We start from the raw sequence: 19,963 nt of genomic DNA, 5'->3' as shown, positions 1-19,963 counted from the left end.
ATAGCAGAGCTAGGTCGGCACAGGCAGGAAGGACCAAGGGGGTGAAAAGCCGGGGCCGCATCCTGGCTGCGCGGACAGGGCTGTGGGATGGCTGTGGGAGCCGGGCCCAAGGAGGGCTCTATGCACGCCGTACCGAGCCCGGGCCGCCCCGAGCCCCAGCCCGAACCGAGCCGGAACCCGCCCCAAGCCCCGCCCCCGCCCAGTGGCGCTCGCCCAATGGGCGCGGGGGGCTCGTTTGCAAATTTGCATATTTACATATTTTGCATATTGCCCGCGACTTAAGGGCGGGTGGGAGCGGCGCTGGCGGTCCTGGGCGCTCCCTGGGCTGCCTTGTCCATCGCTGCGCTCCTGCGCCGCACTTCTATTTAGTTACCATAAGTTTTAAAAGCAAAAAAACTTATTTTTATTTTTTAAAGTTTAATTTTTGTTTTTGTTTTTTTCTTTTCGCGCCGAAACTTTCGTGCCGCGGCAGGAGGCGAGATGTGGAGGAAGGCGTTCCTGGCCGCCGTGTGCCTCTGCCTGCGTTGGGTGGCTGCTCTCGGCGGTGAGTCCCGGGACGGGCGGCCAGGACGGCGCCCGGAGCGACATGGGGCGCACGGGAGCTGCCTGTTACTCTTGGGAAAGGGGGGCTTGGGGGGAAGCGGTGCCAGCGTGGCGGGAAAGGGGAGTTTGCAATCTTTGCTTTGTGAAGCTATCCCGGGGTGCTTGGGATGCTGCGGGACTCGGATGTCGTGGAGTGGGCTCGGAAGGCGCTGGAGAACGACACTGGGGGGAACCTCCATCCTGTTAGGAGAGACCTGGAACCTGTTCCTCAGCCAAAACACAGGCACAACCTGCTGGACTGATGGCGCGACCTGTTGAGGTTTGGGATGTCTTTTTTTCTCAGAGACAAGGTGGCTTCCGAGAGTCCTTTGCCCCAACAAGGGATTTGCACAGCAGTAGCACTACGGTAAGGTCCCTCGGCTTCCTCCTCTGTGGGACTCACCTATCCCAGCATCCCAACTTCGTACAGGTCTTGATCCTAGACAAGGCAAAGCTGAGTTTCATCGTCATCATGGTACAGTGTTCGAGTTGTAGTTAAGCCTGTAATGAGCAGATCCACTAGGGGAAAAGTGAACAGAGTGATTTACTTTCTCTAGGTTCACTTATGGCTGTGTTTGCGCTCTTCCTGTTATACCTGCACTTGTACATAGACATCCTGTCCAAGCTAGAAGAGGTGGAAGATGTGCAAATGGTGCTAAATTTTCACTAATGCTTTCTCAATTAATCACAATGTAATTGAAGCTGTTAAGAACAGAGACTAGTTTTAGGAGACCATTACTCTGCAAGCTTAGAAACTAAAGAACACTCTTAAAATATTGTTAGCATTGCCCTGTCACGGGCTTACTTTCTTACAATGATCTCCCACACACAGTATCTGTATCTATCTTTGAAAGTATCTATCTTTAAAAGTTTCTGGCCTTAGAAGAAAGGGTGGCTGTAACTCCTAGAGCTGCTTTGTGATTCTAAACTGGAATATATAAGCTGCCGTTTTTTCTGCTGTGGATGCCTTTGTTACTTCTTTGTGTACAAGGAAGCTGAAGGGAAGTATTCAAAAGTAAGAGGATGGGGTGCTAGGGTACAGCAAAAGGAATGCGTTCTAGCTTTGAATCCAATCTTGTACTATCAGAGATAATCAAAAACAGTTTTCATCACAGTATCCAAGTTCTATACTGTGAAGTAACTGTCTTCCCAGAGAAAGCTTTCATCCCTGCAGGATCTGATTTGCCACAGGCTTAATAATAATTTCATTATTTCTTCTTAGGAACAGGTTATATGAAAGCAGGTTGTGTGTTCATCCTAAAGCAATTCAAGCCTTTAATTCCACACTTTTCCATGCACACCACAGTAGAAAGTTTTTTGAAACCACGGAAAACACAGGGTCCAGCCCTCCAGGAATCCAGAGTATTTAAAAAGCAACATAGAAAAAGACTTTCTAGGTGAAGAAACTGTTGGTATTCCACGAAAAGATAAAAGCATCGCTAGGAATACAAGGAAACTTCTTTTTACCAGTGTAAATCGAAAGTCGGCATATTTACACTGTTGTGTGATGTGAGCTGCTGGCTTTTTCTATGGCTTGTGTTTAGGATAGACATACCAGGGCAGCTGTGGCATGGCCTTTTGAGAAACAATACATTTCTGAGAAAGTGCAGAGGTGAGGCTCTCAGGCATCAAGTTGTGCTGATCACTAGCACTCCTAAAAGTTTGCTGGGACCTCATCTGTGCAGAAGTACTTACATGATAGGACTTTCTCATGCATCCTTGTCTCTATATTACTGCAAAATCTGACAGTGGTTGCATTTTAATTGTCTTGGGCTAATTCCAGATATCCCAGAGGGACTGATGGATGGCTAGATATCTGCTGGATTGAGTTTTGAGTGTCCCAGCTGCAGCAGAGTAAAAATTCAACAGGGAGTACCCTGGAGAGGGGTGGGCCACCCCTGTGTACAGTGCGAGAAGAGCAGTTTGCCAGCTGCAGAACTTGAGCTGGGAGATTCTTGCTTATCTTCTGAACTCGTGTTCCAGAGGTGTTGTTCTTTCCACTGGCTCCACCTGGGAAGTGAAGCAGAACGTACTTTCAGGCCTCTGCCATTAAGGAATACATAAATAAACTCAAAGTTGTAATATTTTTGCAGCAAGGTTAAACAATAACCTGATTCGTGAGATAGTTTTCCTGGGATTGCAACACACAGTAGTCTGCTTTCAGTTTATAGTGTAGATCAAATTAGATGATAACCATTTCTGTAGTGTAAGCCCTGTACTACAACTGACTGAGCTTGCTTCAGTACTCTTAGGAATTCAGTATGACTGATTGATGGCTGATCCTAATGCTGATTGTCAGCTGAGAGAAAATTTAGCCCAGTTAACTACAGCTGGTAAATGTTCAATGTTATGTGCAGATGTTTGCTGCTGTGCATGTGTGTGCATGCATGTCTCTGTGGGCTATAGCAGACACAGTCTAGCAGTATAATTTCTAAGGATCTTTTCACCTAGCTAATAGTATTTCCATTTCTGAGTGCATAATGCCAGGAAATTGTTGTTTCTCAAAGATTCCCTTTTTAAAACCATAGCTTAGGTGCACTCATTCTGACAAATGCATTGTTATCATATTTTGGCAACATGTATGATGTGGGCAGTTTAACTTTTGATTAATATTCCAGATGTTACTTCCTCAAGACTCACATTCTCCACCCAGCTGACCAGTGGTAAACAGTTTCACAATCAAAATAATTTGCCAAGTTGCCCTGGGCTTCCTGTGAAAGAAACTTGAATCTGAATTTCTTGACTAGTGTGTCAGAATGCCTAAAGTCAGTGGCATGCTTTCAAAATTGATAATTGATAGGAGTCCCTAACAGAATGGAATTTCACAAGTTGCAAGTCCAAAGTGTCACAAACTTTGGACAGGAAAAACAAAACTACTGACTTCCCAGTTACTAAGCTTCCAACCCTCCCCCCCCCATCCCCTCCCTCCCCCGCCCCTGATTTCTTTGAGTTCTATGAGGTTCTTGATACCTTGCTTCACAGGACAGCTTTTTATTTTTTTTAAATATGGAAACTCATATTATGGAAGTAGGGATGTAAGAAAAGCATCAGAAAATGCTTTGCATAGCATGACAAAGTGGTGAAGTTTTGGCAATGCAGCCTGAAAAGCCAGCTTCCATCTGGAATTGGTCATTTAATTCTTAATTCTCCTCCATTAACTCTGCTTCAGTTCCCTAAATAATCCCTTTGTAGGACATGTTAACTCTGAGCACATAGCAGTAGACAGAAAACTTTGTTTTGCAACAGATCCTTGTATTCGTAACCGTGTGCCTGAAAGCTTTGGCAATACACAACACCTGCTTTTGTACCTTTGCTGAACTATGGGAAAGGGTAGTTTTTAAGCAAAAATATGGATTTCTTTTTTGTCTCCATTTTACTTCCAGTCTTTTTTATTCAAAGGCCTTGTTTAGAAATGGGACTTGCATTCTTGTCATGAAACGTTACTTTGGTATCTCAACCTGTATATATGTATATTTCTTAATATCTAATTTCTATATCTACATTCTGAAAAATGTGATGTTAATTCAGATAAATTTCTGTCCACCTTTCAGAAACATGCTGAAAATTATCTATTTTTGGGCTTTCCGTGATTTAATTATCTTGAGTTAAAACATGTTATTAACTAAACCGTGGTGAGTGTGTATATTGGCTATCTCCGCATGTCTTTGTGTAAGACTATAGGAATGAGGCCCAATGGTTCACTGGCTCAGGACATGATTCAAGGAAACTTCTTTCTTTAAGTCTCCGAGGAAAAAGTCTGTGGCAAAAGTCTATGAATGACAAAGTTTGGATCTGAATAATTTTTTTAGTAAAGATACAATGAGGTATGAAAGCAGAAGTAGGAAATGCTAGCTTTCTGAAGTGATACGCTATGTAACTTCTCTGCTTCAGGTTTAAAGCATGGTACATGTAGTTGTTGGTCTGTGTGGTGAGCGTGTACAGACTATATGTACCTGTGTTCTGCAGAAGCTGGGATGTGAGGTGGTACTGCAGCATGTGTGCAGCACAACATTAGGTGTAGACAGGATATCTTCTGCTCTGCACTGTATAGAATTTGCAAAGCCAAACTCAGGAAAATTCCAAGGAAAGCTTCTTGATGAGCACACCATGAAGACGTTTGTAATAAACACCACTACACACACACTTCCCTCATCCAAAGAATATCTTGCCTGCTGGGAAGTGACCATATGTGGACATAAGATAACATGACACTTTTTGTGGGCATAAGATGATAACAGTAATTTCTTCTGACTTTCTAATTCCTTATACAACACAGTTAAATGACAAAAGTGGCTGCCTGCCATTTCCCTAACTCATGGGCTGTTGCTTTGCAGCTGCTGCTTTCCTTGTGGTGACTGTATCTCAGTGATTTTATGTTCTCAAATACTCATCAAAGATTTTTAGACTAAAACACGCAAATATGTGTGGAGTGCTTAGCACGTCTTCAGTGGCAGGTGCCACTGTACTGCAATCCTTCTAAGCATGGTGCAATTTTCCAAGTGTACTCTTAAGTACAGTACACTTTGAATTGTAAATTTCCTATGAGCTATGAACTTACATGCAAATTCTAGCTTGTAATTGAAAACACACTACAAACAGGATGTCAGTGTAATTTAGATTTTGGATGATTATCAGATAAGTTTAATCCAAAAGGGAAATGATATCTAGGTATGAAAGGAAGCACTATTAACTAGTGAGCAGGTGGACTATTCTTGATCGCCTTCCTGTACTAGGAGGGAATATACATAATTGAAAGTCCTAGCATTGTATGCATTACAGTTGAAAGCTGTTCTTGTTCCTTTCAAGGTTTTATTGATTCACAGCTGAGTGAAAACTTATAGCTGATGTTTAACCAATTAGCCTTTGGTACTTTTCTTTTCCTGGCTAAAAATTAAATAATATAGGTATAAAGATTTGTTCCAAATAAGTGTTTTATACTGTCAGTTGGTCCCAAAACCACATTTTTAACATGCAATGTTAATATAAAAAATATAGAAAAGGTACAAACATTTCGTTAGTTTGGTAAATTAAGCTTTCATTAGTGGGTAAAATGTTATATTTACCACTATGTGAATACTTCTACTGGTAGAAGGAAGGGTAAGGTCTATGAAAAACACATTTCTTTAGGAGGAAGGAGGCAGGAAGGGGGCCCTCAGTGTAATTATCCTGGATTAGCTAGCCAGCCTAGCACAGGCAAGGTCAAAACCTAAAGCTGAGTACTGCCTCTGTTCACTGAATGGTTCTTGCTTTCCTGCATGTGCTTTGACAGGTGAGAAATCCTGCTGAACTTGGGCAATGTTAAGCCATTGATTATGGCTGACAAGTTTCCCTGAGACTGCTACATAAGCATTTGTTGCAAGGCTCTGTGCTTGTTTTAGACCTAATGCAAGAGATTACACCCTGATTTCTTGTGACCCTCCAAGTACAGCAAGAACTTCCCAAACTTTATAGAGCTCTCTGAGGTGAGGTCAAGTGTAAGTCAGTGCCCTGCTGTGTGTGGTAGCTTGAATGAGAAGACCAGAAAAACTGTTTTGGAAAAAAATGAATTGTTAGTTATTTATCACCTGAGCAATGCAGCACAACTTTATGCAGGAAATGCAAATGGATTAATTATCATAGAAAACCCCTTCTGCAATGGGACAGTGGAAATCTGTTTTGCATGCCTAGCATAAGGTCCTTACCCTGTCCATTTGTATTCCCTGTGGTGGCTCAGAGCCATTCATTAATGTGTGTTTAGGAGTTAGTGAAGAGTTGGTGGTCTTGATGCCAGGCAAGACAATGTTGAGCAGAACAGAGCTGGCCTAAGTTCAGCTGCACTTGAAAAACAGGCAAGCAGTATTTGCCCAACTCAAGTTGCCAAACTGGGGCCTGGGTTTTGAAAAGTTAATTACAGGGTGTGCTGTACATAGAGGCATTTAAGAGTTGAATCAGACATAAAACAAGGAGACATTTATGTCTCTTCCCAAAGGAAATAGTGAGTAGAAAGCCTAAAGTCACTTCTCTGTCTTGGCAGGAAAAGGAGTACTTAAATTTTGAAGCTGGAATTTAGAGGGAGTGATCTTTGAAGGCCACGACATACTTTGTTACCAGCACAACATGTCTTACACTTCTTTCCCCACCCTCTTTCCCTCTGTTTCAGGCAGAGGAAGATATTTTTCTGAAGCTTATTTTTCTGTAGTTTATCCGATGACCTGAAAATGTACTCTTAAAATAGACTGCTGGTTTGCTAGTTCAGTTTCTCTGATGGGTGTCTCATCTCACCTGCTGTTTGTTGGTCAAAATTTAAAACTGGCACTTTGTAAAATAGTGGTGACTTCACAGCTTTTAAGGCACCGCAACTACATGGTGTTATAAAAGGCCTTGTTAGGCAGTGATTATTGGTGAGGTGATGGGGAAGATACACTACTAAAATATGTAATGGTATGGTAGTAACTCTCTGCTTTCCTGGATGACTGGATGATCTGTGGGTGTCCTGTGCAGTTTTCTGTACTTTTGTGATACTTAAGAGATTTCCTGCTTAATGTAATGGATAAAATGGATACATTCCTCTCTGACAGCTCAGCAGATTCTTACTGTTTTAGCAGGACCTTGGACGGGGAGCAATTTTCACCCTTTGATTTCCTCTTTACATGGCTGTAGGAAATTAAAACCATGCATCCCACTTCTTGACAGTTCCAGATATCTCTCCAGCATTGTACCTGTGCCTTCTGACTTTGTCCTAGTACTCTTAAAACACTGATATGTTTTTTCCACTCTTACAGCAGAAGGTGAAAACGATTTTGAGGGCATCGAGAGCAAGTTTTCTTTACGGACGCCTGCAGAGCCTGATGAGGATGTCTGCTATCTTGTTCCTGGGCAGGTGAACAGCCTGGCACAGTGCAACTTCAATCATACCAGTAAAACCTTTGTGGTGATCCATGGGTGGACGGTAAGATGAAATGGGAGGAATCTCCCTTTTAATCACACTTCCAATAAACTGTGCAGAAGTGTCTCACAGATATATTAATACATCTCCTATTTTAATTAAAATCACCAAAACCAACAGGTGACAGGGATGTATGAAAGTTGGGTCCCGAAGCTGGTGGATGCTCTGTACAAGAGGGAGCCTGACTCAAACGTCATTGTGGTGGACTGGCTGGTTCGAGCTCAGCAGCACTATCCAGTGTCTGCTGCATACACCAGGCTGGTGGGAAAGGATGTTGCTACATTTATTGACTGGTTGGAGGTAAGACATGGAGACTTGTCTCACATCCTATAATGTCATAGAAGACAAAACAGCAATTATGCAGCTGTGTTAATCATCTCCTGTTGGGAAGATGGAGTTACACTCTTGCAGAAAGGTTTGCTGGACTGGTAAAATTCCAGCATTGGTTTACTGACTATTTCCTACTCAGAGGCCTTTTGTACTGCATTCTTGTGGTCTTTTGTACTTTACCTTGTGGTCTGTGGGGTCCTGTGGGCCCAGAGTATTTCTGAGGGCTCTGTGAGAGATAGCTATGAAAGACAGATTCCTATATATTATTCTGCAGCCAGCCCTTGGCAATCAGAAATGTGCCGTGCCTCAGGAAATCCAGAAACTGGTGGGGAGAGAGTGGCTGAAAACTTTTACAAAATAAAAAGCCTTGTGTTCTGTACTTTATTTTGCATTCCTCTAAGCTTAGATTTTGGCCATAAATTAGTTAGATCAAGAAATCTACAATGGCACAAAATTATGATAGCTTTATAGTGTTTCTTCTATTATTCGTGGCTCAAACAAAAATCGCAGTATTAACAAAACATTTTATTTTGTGTCTTCTGATGTTTTTGTGTTTGGTTTTGAACTTTAAACAAATTGTTCTCTTCTGCAGGAGAAATTCAATTATCCTCTCAACAATCTCCACTTGCTGGGGTACAGCCTAGGTGCCCATGCTGCTGGGATTGCTGGGAACCTGACCAAAAAGAAGGTGAACAGAATTACTGGTAAGTAAACCTGTGACTGCAGAGTGAAGAGTTGCGTCTCTTTCACACTGAAATACTATGTTCCACTGAAAAATCACCAGAATAATTGTTGCTTGCCAGCAGTACTTTGGTTATGTATTCATTATTTAAGGAAACAGCAGGGCTGATGTGTCTGGGGTAGAACTGGAAAAAGATTCAGAAAATAACAACAGAGGTGGTGAGTGCCTTTAATTGCTTCTCTACAAGAAATGAGTGAATAGGCCCTGATAAAAGAGTAGTTTGGGGGGTTGTGGTGGGGACTGATCAAACCATGCCATTGAGAAGGTCACAGTATCTCTTACAGCATGAGAAATTCAGTGAGTTGTCTTTATGTAGGCAGTCATTCCTTACAGCTAATGGGAGCCATTGAAACAGAATCGGAAGTAAATTCTGCTGCAGCAGGTTTAGTATCTGCAGAACTCTTTGCCATGGGATGATGCAGATGCAAGAAGTTTATATGGGCTCAAAGGGAGACTGGACAGATAACTGTGTTGCAGTCAGCAACCTCATGATCTCATCCAGGGAAGCAGCAGGATTCTGGGGACCAGCATGAAACACCAACGAAGACAGGCTCCCGTTCATGAAACCATTTATTCAACATGGGGACAAAGTCAGGTCCAGAACAGAGACCCCTGAACAGAGGCACAGCAGGGGTTTTTGAGGGACAGAGCTCTTGAGGGTCTCCACCTTTGAGGGTGGAGTTCAGGGTCAGGGACCATTAGAAATACAGCAAGGGAGAAACCCCCTAGGGACTCAAACCCAATCAGAACCCCTGGGCCACCCTTCACAAGGGTTTGGGGTGGCACTATGTAACTCTTTGTCTCCCCTGAGGCCGCTGCCACATAACAGGAAGAGATCCAGTGTGGATTATTACAAAGTTAATCATAACAGGCTCAAGAAATATTCTAGGCTGGAAATAATACTGTGAAAATTTGGGGAAGACGTATACTTGCCCTGTTGCTCTGTCTGCTTAGATGTCTGTTTAAGGTGATTTTTGGAGCCTAAAGAAATCTGCTAGACAAGGCAGAGTGCCTGGCCACTCTGGGGCTGGTTTACAACCCAGCACCTGGAGGGCTGAGCCCCTAGCACTTTATCTCAGTGACAAAGGAATTGCCAGCATCAGCAAATGAAACCAAGAAATTTGCTCATCTGTGATGTCTTTGTTGCTGAGAGATTGGGAGTATCATTCAGAAGGGTACCCTTTACTCTTTCACCTGAGCCTGGCTGTGATCCCAAATCCACAGGCATGCTGAGAGGTGGGCTAGGCAGTAGTCATTTCTTATTCTCCTGGAAAGGTTGAGTCCTGAGAGGTGGCAGATTAAAGTCAGGAGGCCAAAGCTCTAGTCTCTCTGCCCTTTCTCTAAGTTGCATCTTTGCTGCTTTCACTGAGGCTGCCATGACATTTCACTGACATGTCAGTAGCCCTCTTTTATGCCTCTCCAGTTGCTCCTGGTGCTGTGGTGAACCTTTCCCAGGAAAAGCATAGGGAGCAACGTAATGTGGCCCCTGAAGCCCTTACAGCTGAGGGGAAGGCAGCTCAGACCAAGTGGAGCTAACTGTGGGTGAACACCACAGGTGCCTGTCCCCAGCTGAGGGCTGCAGAAAAGATGCGTCCTTTCAGCCATCTCTCAGGTAGTTGTCTGCACAGGTGATAGTTCTTGTTCCCTGGCAAAATGTTTCTCTTTTCTTTTTGATGTTAGTGTTGCTGCAGCTTGGCAGTTTACCTTAGTGATCCCCCTCCCCTTAGGTGTTTAGACAGTGAAGCCCTCATTTATGTTTCTCACTTACTCCCCTGGCACGGGGTTGTCAGCAAGACTTTTCCATACTTCAGACATTTCAGATACAAGTTCTTGACAAGAGAGGAAAACACTGAGAAAATACTTCGGAGCTTGTTTCTTTCATCCACTGGAAATGCTACAGCTCTGAGGAAGTTAGCTGGGTTTTCTTCCATGTGTTTGCATACACTTTTATTTTTTTAAAGGTGACAGCATTTCAAGCTAGTACATTTGATTCTCCTGTATCCATTGATGTTATTTAAATGATCCATCTGTAATGTCTACACGAATACTCAATATTCCAGCCCAATGTGGCAGCTGAGGTTGGCATTTGTTGTCAACATCAGTATCTTTGGCAGACAATAATATCAGTTTTTCTTTGTGGTTTACTCCATAAAGGGCTGGATCCTGCTGGTCCTACCTTTGAGTATGCGGATGAACTGACCCGCCTCTCCCCGGATGATGCTGAGTTTGTGGATGTCCTACACACTTACACCAGAGGCTCTCCAGACCGCAGCATTGGGATCCAGAAGCCTGTTGGACACATTGATATTTATCCCAATGGTGGAGGTTTCCAGCCAGGTTGCAATCTGGGAGAAGCACTGCGTCTGATTGCTGAGAAAGGCTTTGGAGGTGAGATTGCTCTGAAACAAACATTCTGAGGGAAACCTGAATAGCCCTGCAAGGTGTCTTGCAAGGAAAGATCTCTGACAGGCACAGGAATATATTCTTTGAAGTGCTTTTAAAAGTCATCATGTGAAGCCCAGCTCTGCCATAGTCGATCATGCCTGTTGACAGCATTGCTTAGGGGTTTATATCATTATAGGTACATGTATATATAATTACACATATATATGTGTGTGTATATGTACATGTGTACATATTATGCATTTTCATTCTTTCAAGATGTGGATCAGCTGGTGAAATGCTCCCATGAACGATCCATCCACCTCTTCATTGACTCTCTCCTCAATGAAGAAAAGCCCAGCATGGCCTATCGCTGTAACACAAAGGAGGCCTTTGAGAAGGGCCTGTGCCTGAGCTGCCGCAAGAACCGCTGCAACAATTTGGGTTACAAGGTCAACAGAGTGAGAACAAAGAGAAACACCAAAATGTATCTGAAAACCCGTGCTCAGATGCCCTATAAAGGTAGGCACTCCTTGCTTGCTGGTGAGCAAGACTGGTACTTGTGCTCAGCTGTGTGTCATGGTGGGCATGTGCTGCAGATAGGAATATTGCTGCTTTGGTGCCTGTGGTGAGCAGGGATGAAGGTGGCCTGTAGTTTGCCACTCATTTCAAGTCTCAGAGAAAAGTGTTGTCTTACTCAGGGTGTGGGGTAGAGTACAAAAAGAAAGGTATTTTGTAACAAGTTTCTAATTACCAAAAGTTAGGCTTCCTCTGTTGCCCAATTTGCAGTTTTTCATCCAAATGATTAATTACTTCTGCTGGGGAAATAATCACAAGAACTCAGTCTGGTGAGCACCTTATTTAAAGATATGCAAGCATCAGATTTGTGCCTTTGGTAGTGCACTTGCTAGAGGACCACTAGCCCTCATTAAAATATCACAGCACTTCTTGATTCCATTTGCTGCTGTGGGTGGTCTGAGAAGGACAATGCCAGACAGAACTGAGAGGCTTTCAGCTAGGAAAATAGCATTGGATTTTACTACTTTATTTTCCTCCTCAGCTTTGCCTGTACCCCATGGTATGCTTATAGTGTGCATTGTGTGGTGAACCAGCAATCAAACAGCACCTTCCTTCACTGTTAGAGCAGCTGCAAGACTGGTATTCTGCTGGCAGTTGGTGCTTAATCTGTAGTGTCAGTGGGTTGATTTTTTCTTTCTCTTATTACCAAGCCTCCTGTAAGAGAAGGGCACAGCTTACTTGTTTCAAGTCACGTATAGCAGGCCTTACATGTTCAGTAGCAGGTTTGAAGGTGATATTCTGAGGTTATTATAGTGCCAGCCTGAGTGCAGAATTCAGCTGCAAGAACTGCAGAGGTGTTCTTTAATGGTGATTAATTGCCTTTAATTAATTGCCTTTAATTGCCTTGCTTGGTAATATTTACGTTCTCAAAAAAATAATTCCCTGGACACCTGCAGGGAAATAAACTCATTTCAGTGAAGTTGGCATATTCCAGCCTAGGATTTTGAGAGGTGAGACAGGGTGTTTTTGTCACCAGCTGTGTCTTTGGAGGTTGAATTTTCCTAATGGCATTTTCTTTTGTATTCTTTCAGTCTTTCATTACCAAGTCAAGATCCATTTCTTTGGAAAGACTAACATGACCAAGACAAACCAGCCATTCCGGATCTCTCTCTATGGCAAGCTAGATGAAAGTGAGAACATTGCTTTCACACTGTGAGTAGCTACAGAAACAACTGCAAAGTACTGCTGAGTTTACCTAAATTTGTTAAAGTCTCAGCTGAAAAAGTTGTTCTGGCTCCAGCTACAGTGATCTTACAGGGTCCCAGAGTCTGCTCTTGTCCTTGATCAAGGAGTTGTATTCACTTCTGAAGCTAATGAACCAAACCCTACAGGAGCTCTTTTTGATAAGACATCTGAAATATGGAAACGTGAAGTCTGACCCGTGACTCAGCCTAATAAGAGTTTTTCCAGTGTTTTCTTATTTTCTTCTCAGTATTTTATATCATGTTAAATATTTAAGGTAGACTTATGCATCTGAAGATCTCAGTGCAGAAGCTGAGGGAGAACTGGGATTTGCTTTCACTGCTCTGCAAATAAGCAGAAGTTTGTGTGTACATACCTATACACAGGCAGGCAGGGAATGGAGCTCGAAAACACTAGTTTTCTTCTCTGAGGAATGTAAACTGTTCATGGGTGGTGGCTGTCTGACTTTTCTGAGAGTCACCAGCACAGGAGAGGACAACCCTTGCCTGGTACATTGTCCCAGAATTTTACCAGCCTTGTTACAGAAGGATGTTCCATTTGCCTCTACAAAAGGTAGAGGTGTTTTTTTTTCCTTGCTTCCATCAGAATTTTTTTCCTTCATCCATCAGATGTTATTTTTTTCCTTCATCCATCAGAACTAGGCAGAATTGCTTCCTTCTCCGGAATACAAAAATTACAGGTTCTATTGCTCCTAAATCTTCTTTGTCTCTCCAAGAGTTTCAGGTGGTATTTTATTTTATTTTTTTTTAAATTTGTTTCCTTATTCTCCTCCCTCTTATTCTCCTTCACAGGCCTGAAGTCTCCTCAAACAAGACCTTCTCCTTCCTGATTTACACAGAAGTAGATATTGGAGACCTGCTTATGCTGAAGCTGCAGTGGGAAAAGGACACCTTCTTCAGCTGGTCGGACTGGTGGACTCCTTTTACGTTTGACATCCAGAGAATCAGAGTGAAGTCAGGAGAAACTCAGAAAAAGTAACTTGTTTTGATTGTTATAAGCTATATTAGTTCTTGACAGTACTTCCTGATTTCTGGTATCTCACAGGCTGGGACAGTCATGTTAAGCAGTTACAAATAGGTGCAGTATAATGATAATCAGGGCTCCAGTGGTATCAAACTACCATTTAGATCAGCCAGGTTCAGTAGTTTACTTCCACTGGTATCTGCAGTTTATAGTCTTACTTCTGCATACTTAATTTGTATCCCACGATTGTATCTACTTAAGGTTAGTTATAATACGCAGGAGAGTTATCTCCAACAACCAGCAACAGTGACTGTGTTTGCAGTTTCTGTCCTCCTTTTTCATGCTGGGTATTTGCATAGGTTTCGTCACAAAGAACATGCTTAGATGGAGATTTTTAGAAATCCTGCCAAAAATATGTTGGCACAAGAAATTATTGCTTAGTTAAGTTGGATTTTCTTAGGGGTTGAATACCTGAATGGTGGATGAAAACTGAAACACATGACTATTGCAGGACGTTGCTAATGCATGAATGTTGAAACATCAAAGTCTGAACAGAAGTGCTTTGACATGAATCTTTTGAAATACTCATATTCACTAAACATGAGATCTGTTTGCAGAACATGGGCCCAGAACAGAGTATGTGTGTTCTATGTATAGTAAATAATAATAAGTTCTTTCTTTGAATAAACAGGTCAGTCACTTGATCAAAGAACAGTTATCAGAGCTGAACAAATATAGGCGTGGGGAAAGTACTGATAAATAGAAAAGCAAGTGCTCGTTTTCTGCAAATTGCAACCTAGCTCATTTGCAAACATTTGGGGGAGTATGGCTTTCTTCCAAGTTCATTCACCTGACAAAAAAACTCACGTAGACTGGTGTAAATAAAGATCCAAGAGATTTTGGGATAGAACTTCTGCTGTCTCAGCCACAATAATTTTTCGCAAAGGGTAAGTTAAAGTTATGGCTATGCTTTGATGCGCATGTATAATTCATTTACCAGTTTCTTTTGTTACAGAATTCTTTTTTAAAAATAACTTTCTCACAGGCCTGTGAAGTAGCAGTGCCCCACATGACAAAGTCTAAAGATTGCTTCCAAGCACCAATCTTCTTTCTAAGATTAAAAAGGGATGTTTGGCTCAGTCATGTGATTTTTCCAATATTTATTCCACAGAGTGGTGTTCTGTTCTCGAGATGGCACCTCACGTCTCAGTAAAGGAGAAGAGGCAGCAATATTTGTGAAATGCTCAGAGCAGCCCGTCAACAGGAAGAGAGGAGGGTATGAGTAATCACTATTGGTTTTAGATAATTTCCCTTTAATTGACTTGTGCACTAGTTTTCTCAAGGCTTCAGAAGCATTACAGCTCAGACTAATCAGAGGTTTGCTTGTGACCACTTTAGCAGCTTAAGAGCTGTTAGCTTGCTTCTCTGCTAACCATCCTTATGTGATTGTTAGGATATCTGAGGAATGCATGTTAGTCACTGCCTCTCCCAGTCACTCGGAGGCCAAGTATGATGGACTGTTAGAGAGACAGGGCACTAGCACAAAGAGGAAAAGCATGTCTGTCTCAAGAGTCCTTACACTTACCCTTAGCTGTAGAACATTCAAACCTCCATACTGGGTCAGCTCAGAGCTCTCCCTCCTTACTGGCCAGCAGCAGATTTGGAGGCTGGTACAGGAATGGAGCAGGCATGTGAAGGTGCTCTTCTCAGTACACTGCTTTCTGATGGCAACCATCAGGTGGGTGAATTCCTGAGATTTTCATCTCTATGGATCAGAGATTCTGCCTTTGTTTAATAGCCCTTTGTTGCACTTTAATTTATTTATTGATAATTTTCCTGACCCAGATTAGATGTGGGGACAGTCTTTGGACTTTGCCCAGTAAAGTTTGAGATAGAGAAGTGGTTATATTTATTTTAGTTCAGTTTCTGTGTGTGAATGGTCTGATGGGGACACTTCTGGACTGAGATCTAGCTCTGTATAAAAATGCACATGTGCTGGCTGTTACTCTGGGGCAATGACCTGGACTGGCCTTGAGACCTCTGTGTGTATATCCGACATAAAATCAAGCAGAAGCCAGGAGAAGCCCAAGCACGTAATTTATCTTCCTGTTAAGCAGGGAGTTTTAAGATCGTAATTCTCAAAAATAAGACAAGAGGGGAAAAAGTATCTTACATCTTCCTCACCACCTTTATATGTTATTTTTTTCTTCACAGTACCAAGAAAGCCTCAAAAGAAAATTCTGCTCATGAATCTGCTTAAGTGACAAGAACAAAGATTTTTCACACTGGGGAGGAGAAGAGTCTGTTCATCCCTGTGGACTGGATGTTCAGAACCAAATATATAGAAATATTTATCCGCTGCTGGATTTTTGCCTGCTATTCCTAGCTATTTTAGAGACTTCTTGTAAAAAAGTCTCAGCATATGAAGTTACTAACCATAAAGATACATTATCCAAATAGTTTAAAAAAAAAAGAAACCTGAAAAACAACTTGCCAAAGTTGGGAGTGCTGAAAAGACATATGTAATTTTGCTTAATCATGGTGCCTTGTGACAAGGTTTCTTGACATCAGATCCTATATAGCAATTTTTTAATATTTATTGAAAAGAAACAAAGCCCTGTACTTGATTTTATTTTTATTGTTGTTTTTGTTTTGTTTGGTTTTGGGATATTTTTTGGTTAGTTGGTTTTTTTGTTCTTTTCAGGAGTCATTTGAAACTATAGATGGATTTTTTTTGTCTTGGCTAACTGAATTTTCAGGCAGTTCAGTGGAGAGAGTTCATAATTTTCAAGTGTGTGTTTAGCAAGTAAGTAGGTTTCCTATGTGAAAAAAAACCCCACCTTTGCTGTGTGTAATACTAGAAGGTGTCAGGACTTAATATGGGGATGAATTTTTTTAGTTTGTGGTTATGAATGTATTTAATTGGGGGTAGATGCCAGTGCTGCTTAGGAATAGGTATGATCTGTTAAGCTATATATCTATGTCGCTTCCCCTGGAATAAATAACAGCTGTAGGAGAAGGTAGCAATGCCAGTGTCTTATGCAGACATTTAATATTTTATCTGTGCTTTCAGTTATTGCAAGTGAAACTGTCTAGCCTTCAACATTGTGAAAATGGAGCTGCAGAGGAACTGAGATACCAGAAAATGCAGGAAACAGATACGTCCCCCACTCTCCACCCTCTCCCTGCTTGCTTGCGTCATGTATGCCAGAACTGTCACAGTTTCTCTGCTCTTTGACACCAAGTGTCAGTCATGCAACTGCCTAGCTGCTGTATTCAGTTTTCAGTGCAAGTGAATCCACTTGATAGCTGACAGGGATGCTCATACTTCCCTGTACTGGAATTGTGACTGCCAGTGATCCACCTCAGTTTGTTTCTTGGCTGTGGTACAGTGCTAGGAGCTGCTTAGTTTTCTGCCATGAGATGGAATTCAGCAGGAAGCAGGAGCTGAGCCAATTAAAAGCAGCCTGGTTGTGTGTTCCACAAGGAGTGCTCTGAAAAACACTCAATTTAGCCACACTGCAAGTTTAAAAAAGTAGGTATATTGAAGGCAGTCTGCTTCCCCATTTTTAAGTAACATATAATTTTCTAGTGTGCTGAAAGGTGCAATACCCTCTTTCAACTTTCTAGAGGGTAAACAAAATGCTGGGAGGTACAAGGGCTTGAAGGTAGACATTTGGAGACGTGTAATGTTAGCTATTGATGCTGGGTGTTGTCTTTTCCTGGATGTACAAGACAGCATGGAGATGGTGATTTCTCCAATATCATCCCATCTTAAAAGCAAAGAAAAAAAACTATGTGTTTATGTGCACAATTTGTTTCCTATTTCCAACTGTAGCTGCTAGTATATTTGGGGATAAAAGTCTTAAACAGTGCAATATGTTGGAATATTAATAACTCTGAATTTGCTCACATTTGATTTCATGTTTGATTAAACTACAGCAGAGATGTGATGAGTCACTGAGGGTGGGGTTTTGTATTGAGCCACTGCATCTGAGACCTCTAAAAATAAATACAGTGATTTATTCCCTATAGATTCCATATTTTGTTGCAATTTTCTCTTAAAAGTTCAATTCTTCAGAAGCAAAGTATCTGGACAGCTGTGCCCTTCATACAGGATCAAATACAAACACATTTAGAATTTGGATACAAAATAGTGAAGGTTCTTTTCATAAGGAAACATGATTTAGCTTTGGGTGTTATTTATTAGCTGTAAATAAGATATTTATGAGTGTAAAGGTAGTTTGTATATATTGCTAAAGTTGCTAACAGTCTCTACATTAATACAGTTGTGTAGTATTAATCATGTATATAGCTTTCAGAGATTTTTATCAACAAGCCACTTACACATTGTTTTCTATGTCGTTAATACGATTTTTTTTTTTTTTTTTTAGAAATCTCCTCAGTTTTGTATAGAACAGAAACCTATGGTTTTAATAAAATTCTCAAACTGAATCTGAAGTCACTACTTTCCTTTTGGTGAAACCATCTGCTGTATACCTTTTAAGTGAAGGCCAGAGCCTATCTTTAAATTCTGGGCTGAAAAGATGGAGCGAGACACTAGTGAAAAAAGGCAATGTATGATTTTTCCACTGTTCTTCCCCATTTCATTTTGGGAAATGCAAAACTCATGTGTTAAGACATGAAGGAATCACTGTGTGGAAGAAAGTATCCCACATCATAAAAGAAGTAGCTTTTCACCTGCAGTTTGTGGTTTTCAAGTTTCAGGCCTTTTTAAGAACAGTCCAAGAGCTGTCCTTATTTTGAAAGGCTCATTCCCTATTCTCCTCTCTCCTTGCAGGTGTCAGAACTATGCTTCTGTTCCACATTTTACCAAAACAGAGATGTTCTGACCCTGTGGGTGCAGGAGGAAAGCACCAGTCCCTTACCACCACTATTGCTTAAGGAAGTAACCGTGAAAAAACGATTTCAACCATTTGTTATGAGTGCAGCTAAGCTCAAGAATGGTTGTCACCAGAACAGTTTGCTCCATCACACACAGCAAGGCTCCACACAGGCAATAGAGGGGGATTGCTGGAATTAAGGACAATTGTGGGATCATATTAGAGGTAATTAATTAGAGCAGTTCTCAGTTGACCTGGGAAACTCTGCCTCCAGAAATCTTCCTTGGTGAAAGATGACTGCTCTTTGACAAGAGCAGCTTCATTCCTTGTAAAAGCAGAGGGAAGCTGTGCTATGGAAAATGGATGGTTGAAGAGGATGAAGGTGTGGGAAGGGAAGGTGCGGGAAGGGAAGGTGCGGGAAGGGAAGGTGCAGGAAGGTGCGGGAAGGGAAGGTGCGGGAAGGTGCGGGAAGGTGCGGGAAGGTGCGGGAAGGGAAGGGAAGGGAAGGGAAGGGAAGGGAAGGGAAGGGAAGGGAAGGGAAGGGAAGGGAAGGGAAGGGAAGGGAAGGGAAGGGAAGGGAAGGGAAGGGAAGGGAAGGGAAGGGAAGGGAAGGGAAGGGAAGGGAAGGGAAGGGAAGGGAAGGGAAGGCCCAATCTGCAGACTGGAATGCTTGGAAAGGGGGAGCTCTAAGGACATTGCTTATCCCCTGTGTCAGTGTCTGGGTTAGGGGACTAGAAGGAGTCACATTTGTACAAGACATGGCCTAGGACTACATCTTGGTCCTATCTAAACCTATCTACCACAGGTCCATCTAAAAACAGCATGGTATAACTATTCTTTCAGCATCACAGCAGCCTCAATACACTAAATGTGTTCTTAGGTGTAGCAGAGAAATAGTTTTTGATGGAGGGACAAGAATTCAGGTGTCTCCTGTGAGCCTTTAGAGCTAATCCTGGGCCCCTATACTCTTGCATGTTGCTCTGCAATGCCCAGCCACATCAGAAAAGGTGATGATCCCTGCTTACCCTGCCACTGTCTCTGGAATGGGCTGCACAAACAGACTGTCCAGCAGTCAATCAGTGGGTGGACAGACAGAAAGAGATATTCTTGGCTGGAAGGAAAGAGGGAAGAAAAAGGATTTTAGACAGTGTACCTGTAGGATTAGGAAATCCTGACTCAGGTTTCTAATGCCTAGATTTTAATTTTCATATTTAATTCTGAGAAATTTTTGGAACCAGCAATGGCTTTGATCTCCATAGATGTCTCCATACTTTCTCCATTCAGATATAGTTGTGTGCCTGCTCTTTTGTGTATTAAGAACAAAATGTCAAAGCTTGTTGCTTGGGATGAACAAGACATTGTGCATGTGTTGTTTCTAAAGGTCAAAAACCAGATATTGAAAAAAGAGTTTAT

At 42.1% G+C, this 19,963-nt stretch overlaps 1 protein-coding gene across 2 annotated transcripts; it reads left to right on the top strand.

Annotated features, from left to right (window-relative positions):
• The first annotated feature begins 297 nt into the window (after positions 1-297).
• Positions 298-18,161, top strand: LPL (lipoprotein lipase). 2 transcript variants are annotated; one of them, XM_014259663.2, is made up of 10 exons: positions 298-544; positions 7,347-7,510; positions 7,628-7,807; positions 8,430-8,541; positions 10,734-10,967; positions 11,241-11,483; positions 12,572-12,692; positions 13,535-13,717; positions 14,878-14,982; positions 15,921-18,161. In XM_014259663.2, exons 1-10 carry the CDS (start codon positions 481-483, stop codon positions 15,964-15,966), a joined length of 1,452 nt encoding a protein of 483 aa, XP_014115138.1. In that variant the 5' UTR covers positions 298-480; the 3' UTR covers positions 15,967-18,161. The 2 variants fall into 2 exon arrangements, with proteins under 2 accessions (XP_014115138.1, XP_014115137.1); XM_014259662.2 differs by having other exon boundaries at positions 7,344-7,510.
• The last annotated feature ends 1,802 nt before the right edge of the window (positions 18,162-19,963 follow it).

This window comes from Pseudopodoces humilis, chromosome 4, assembly GCF_049639895.1.
Source record: "Pseudopodoces humilis isolate 2021_Gansu_Grassland_sample_001 chromosome 4, ASM4963989v1, whole genome shotgun sequence".
Classification (NCBI taxonomy): domain Eukaryota; kingdom Metazoa; phylum Chordata; class Aves; order Passeriformes; family Paridae; genus Pseudopodoces; species Pseudopodoces humilis.
Note: the sequence above shows the minus strand (reverse complement) of the source record. Positions and strands in the feature narration are given on the sequence as shown.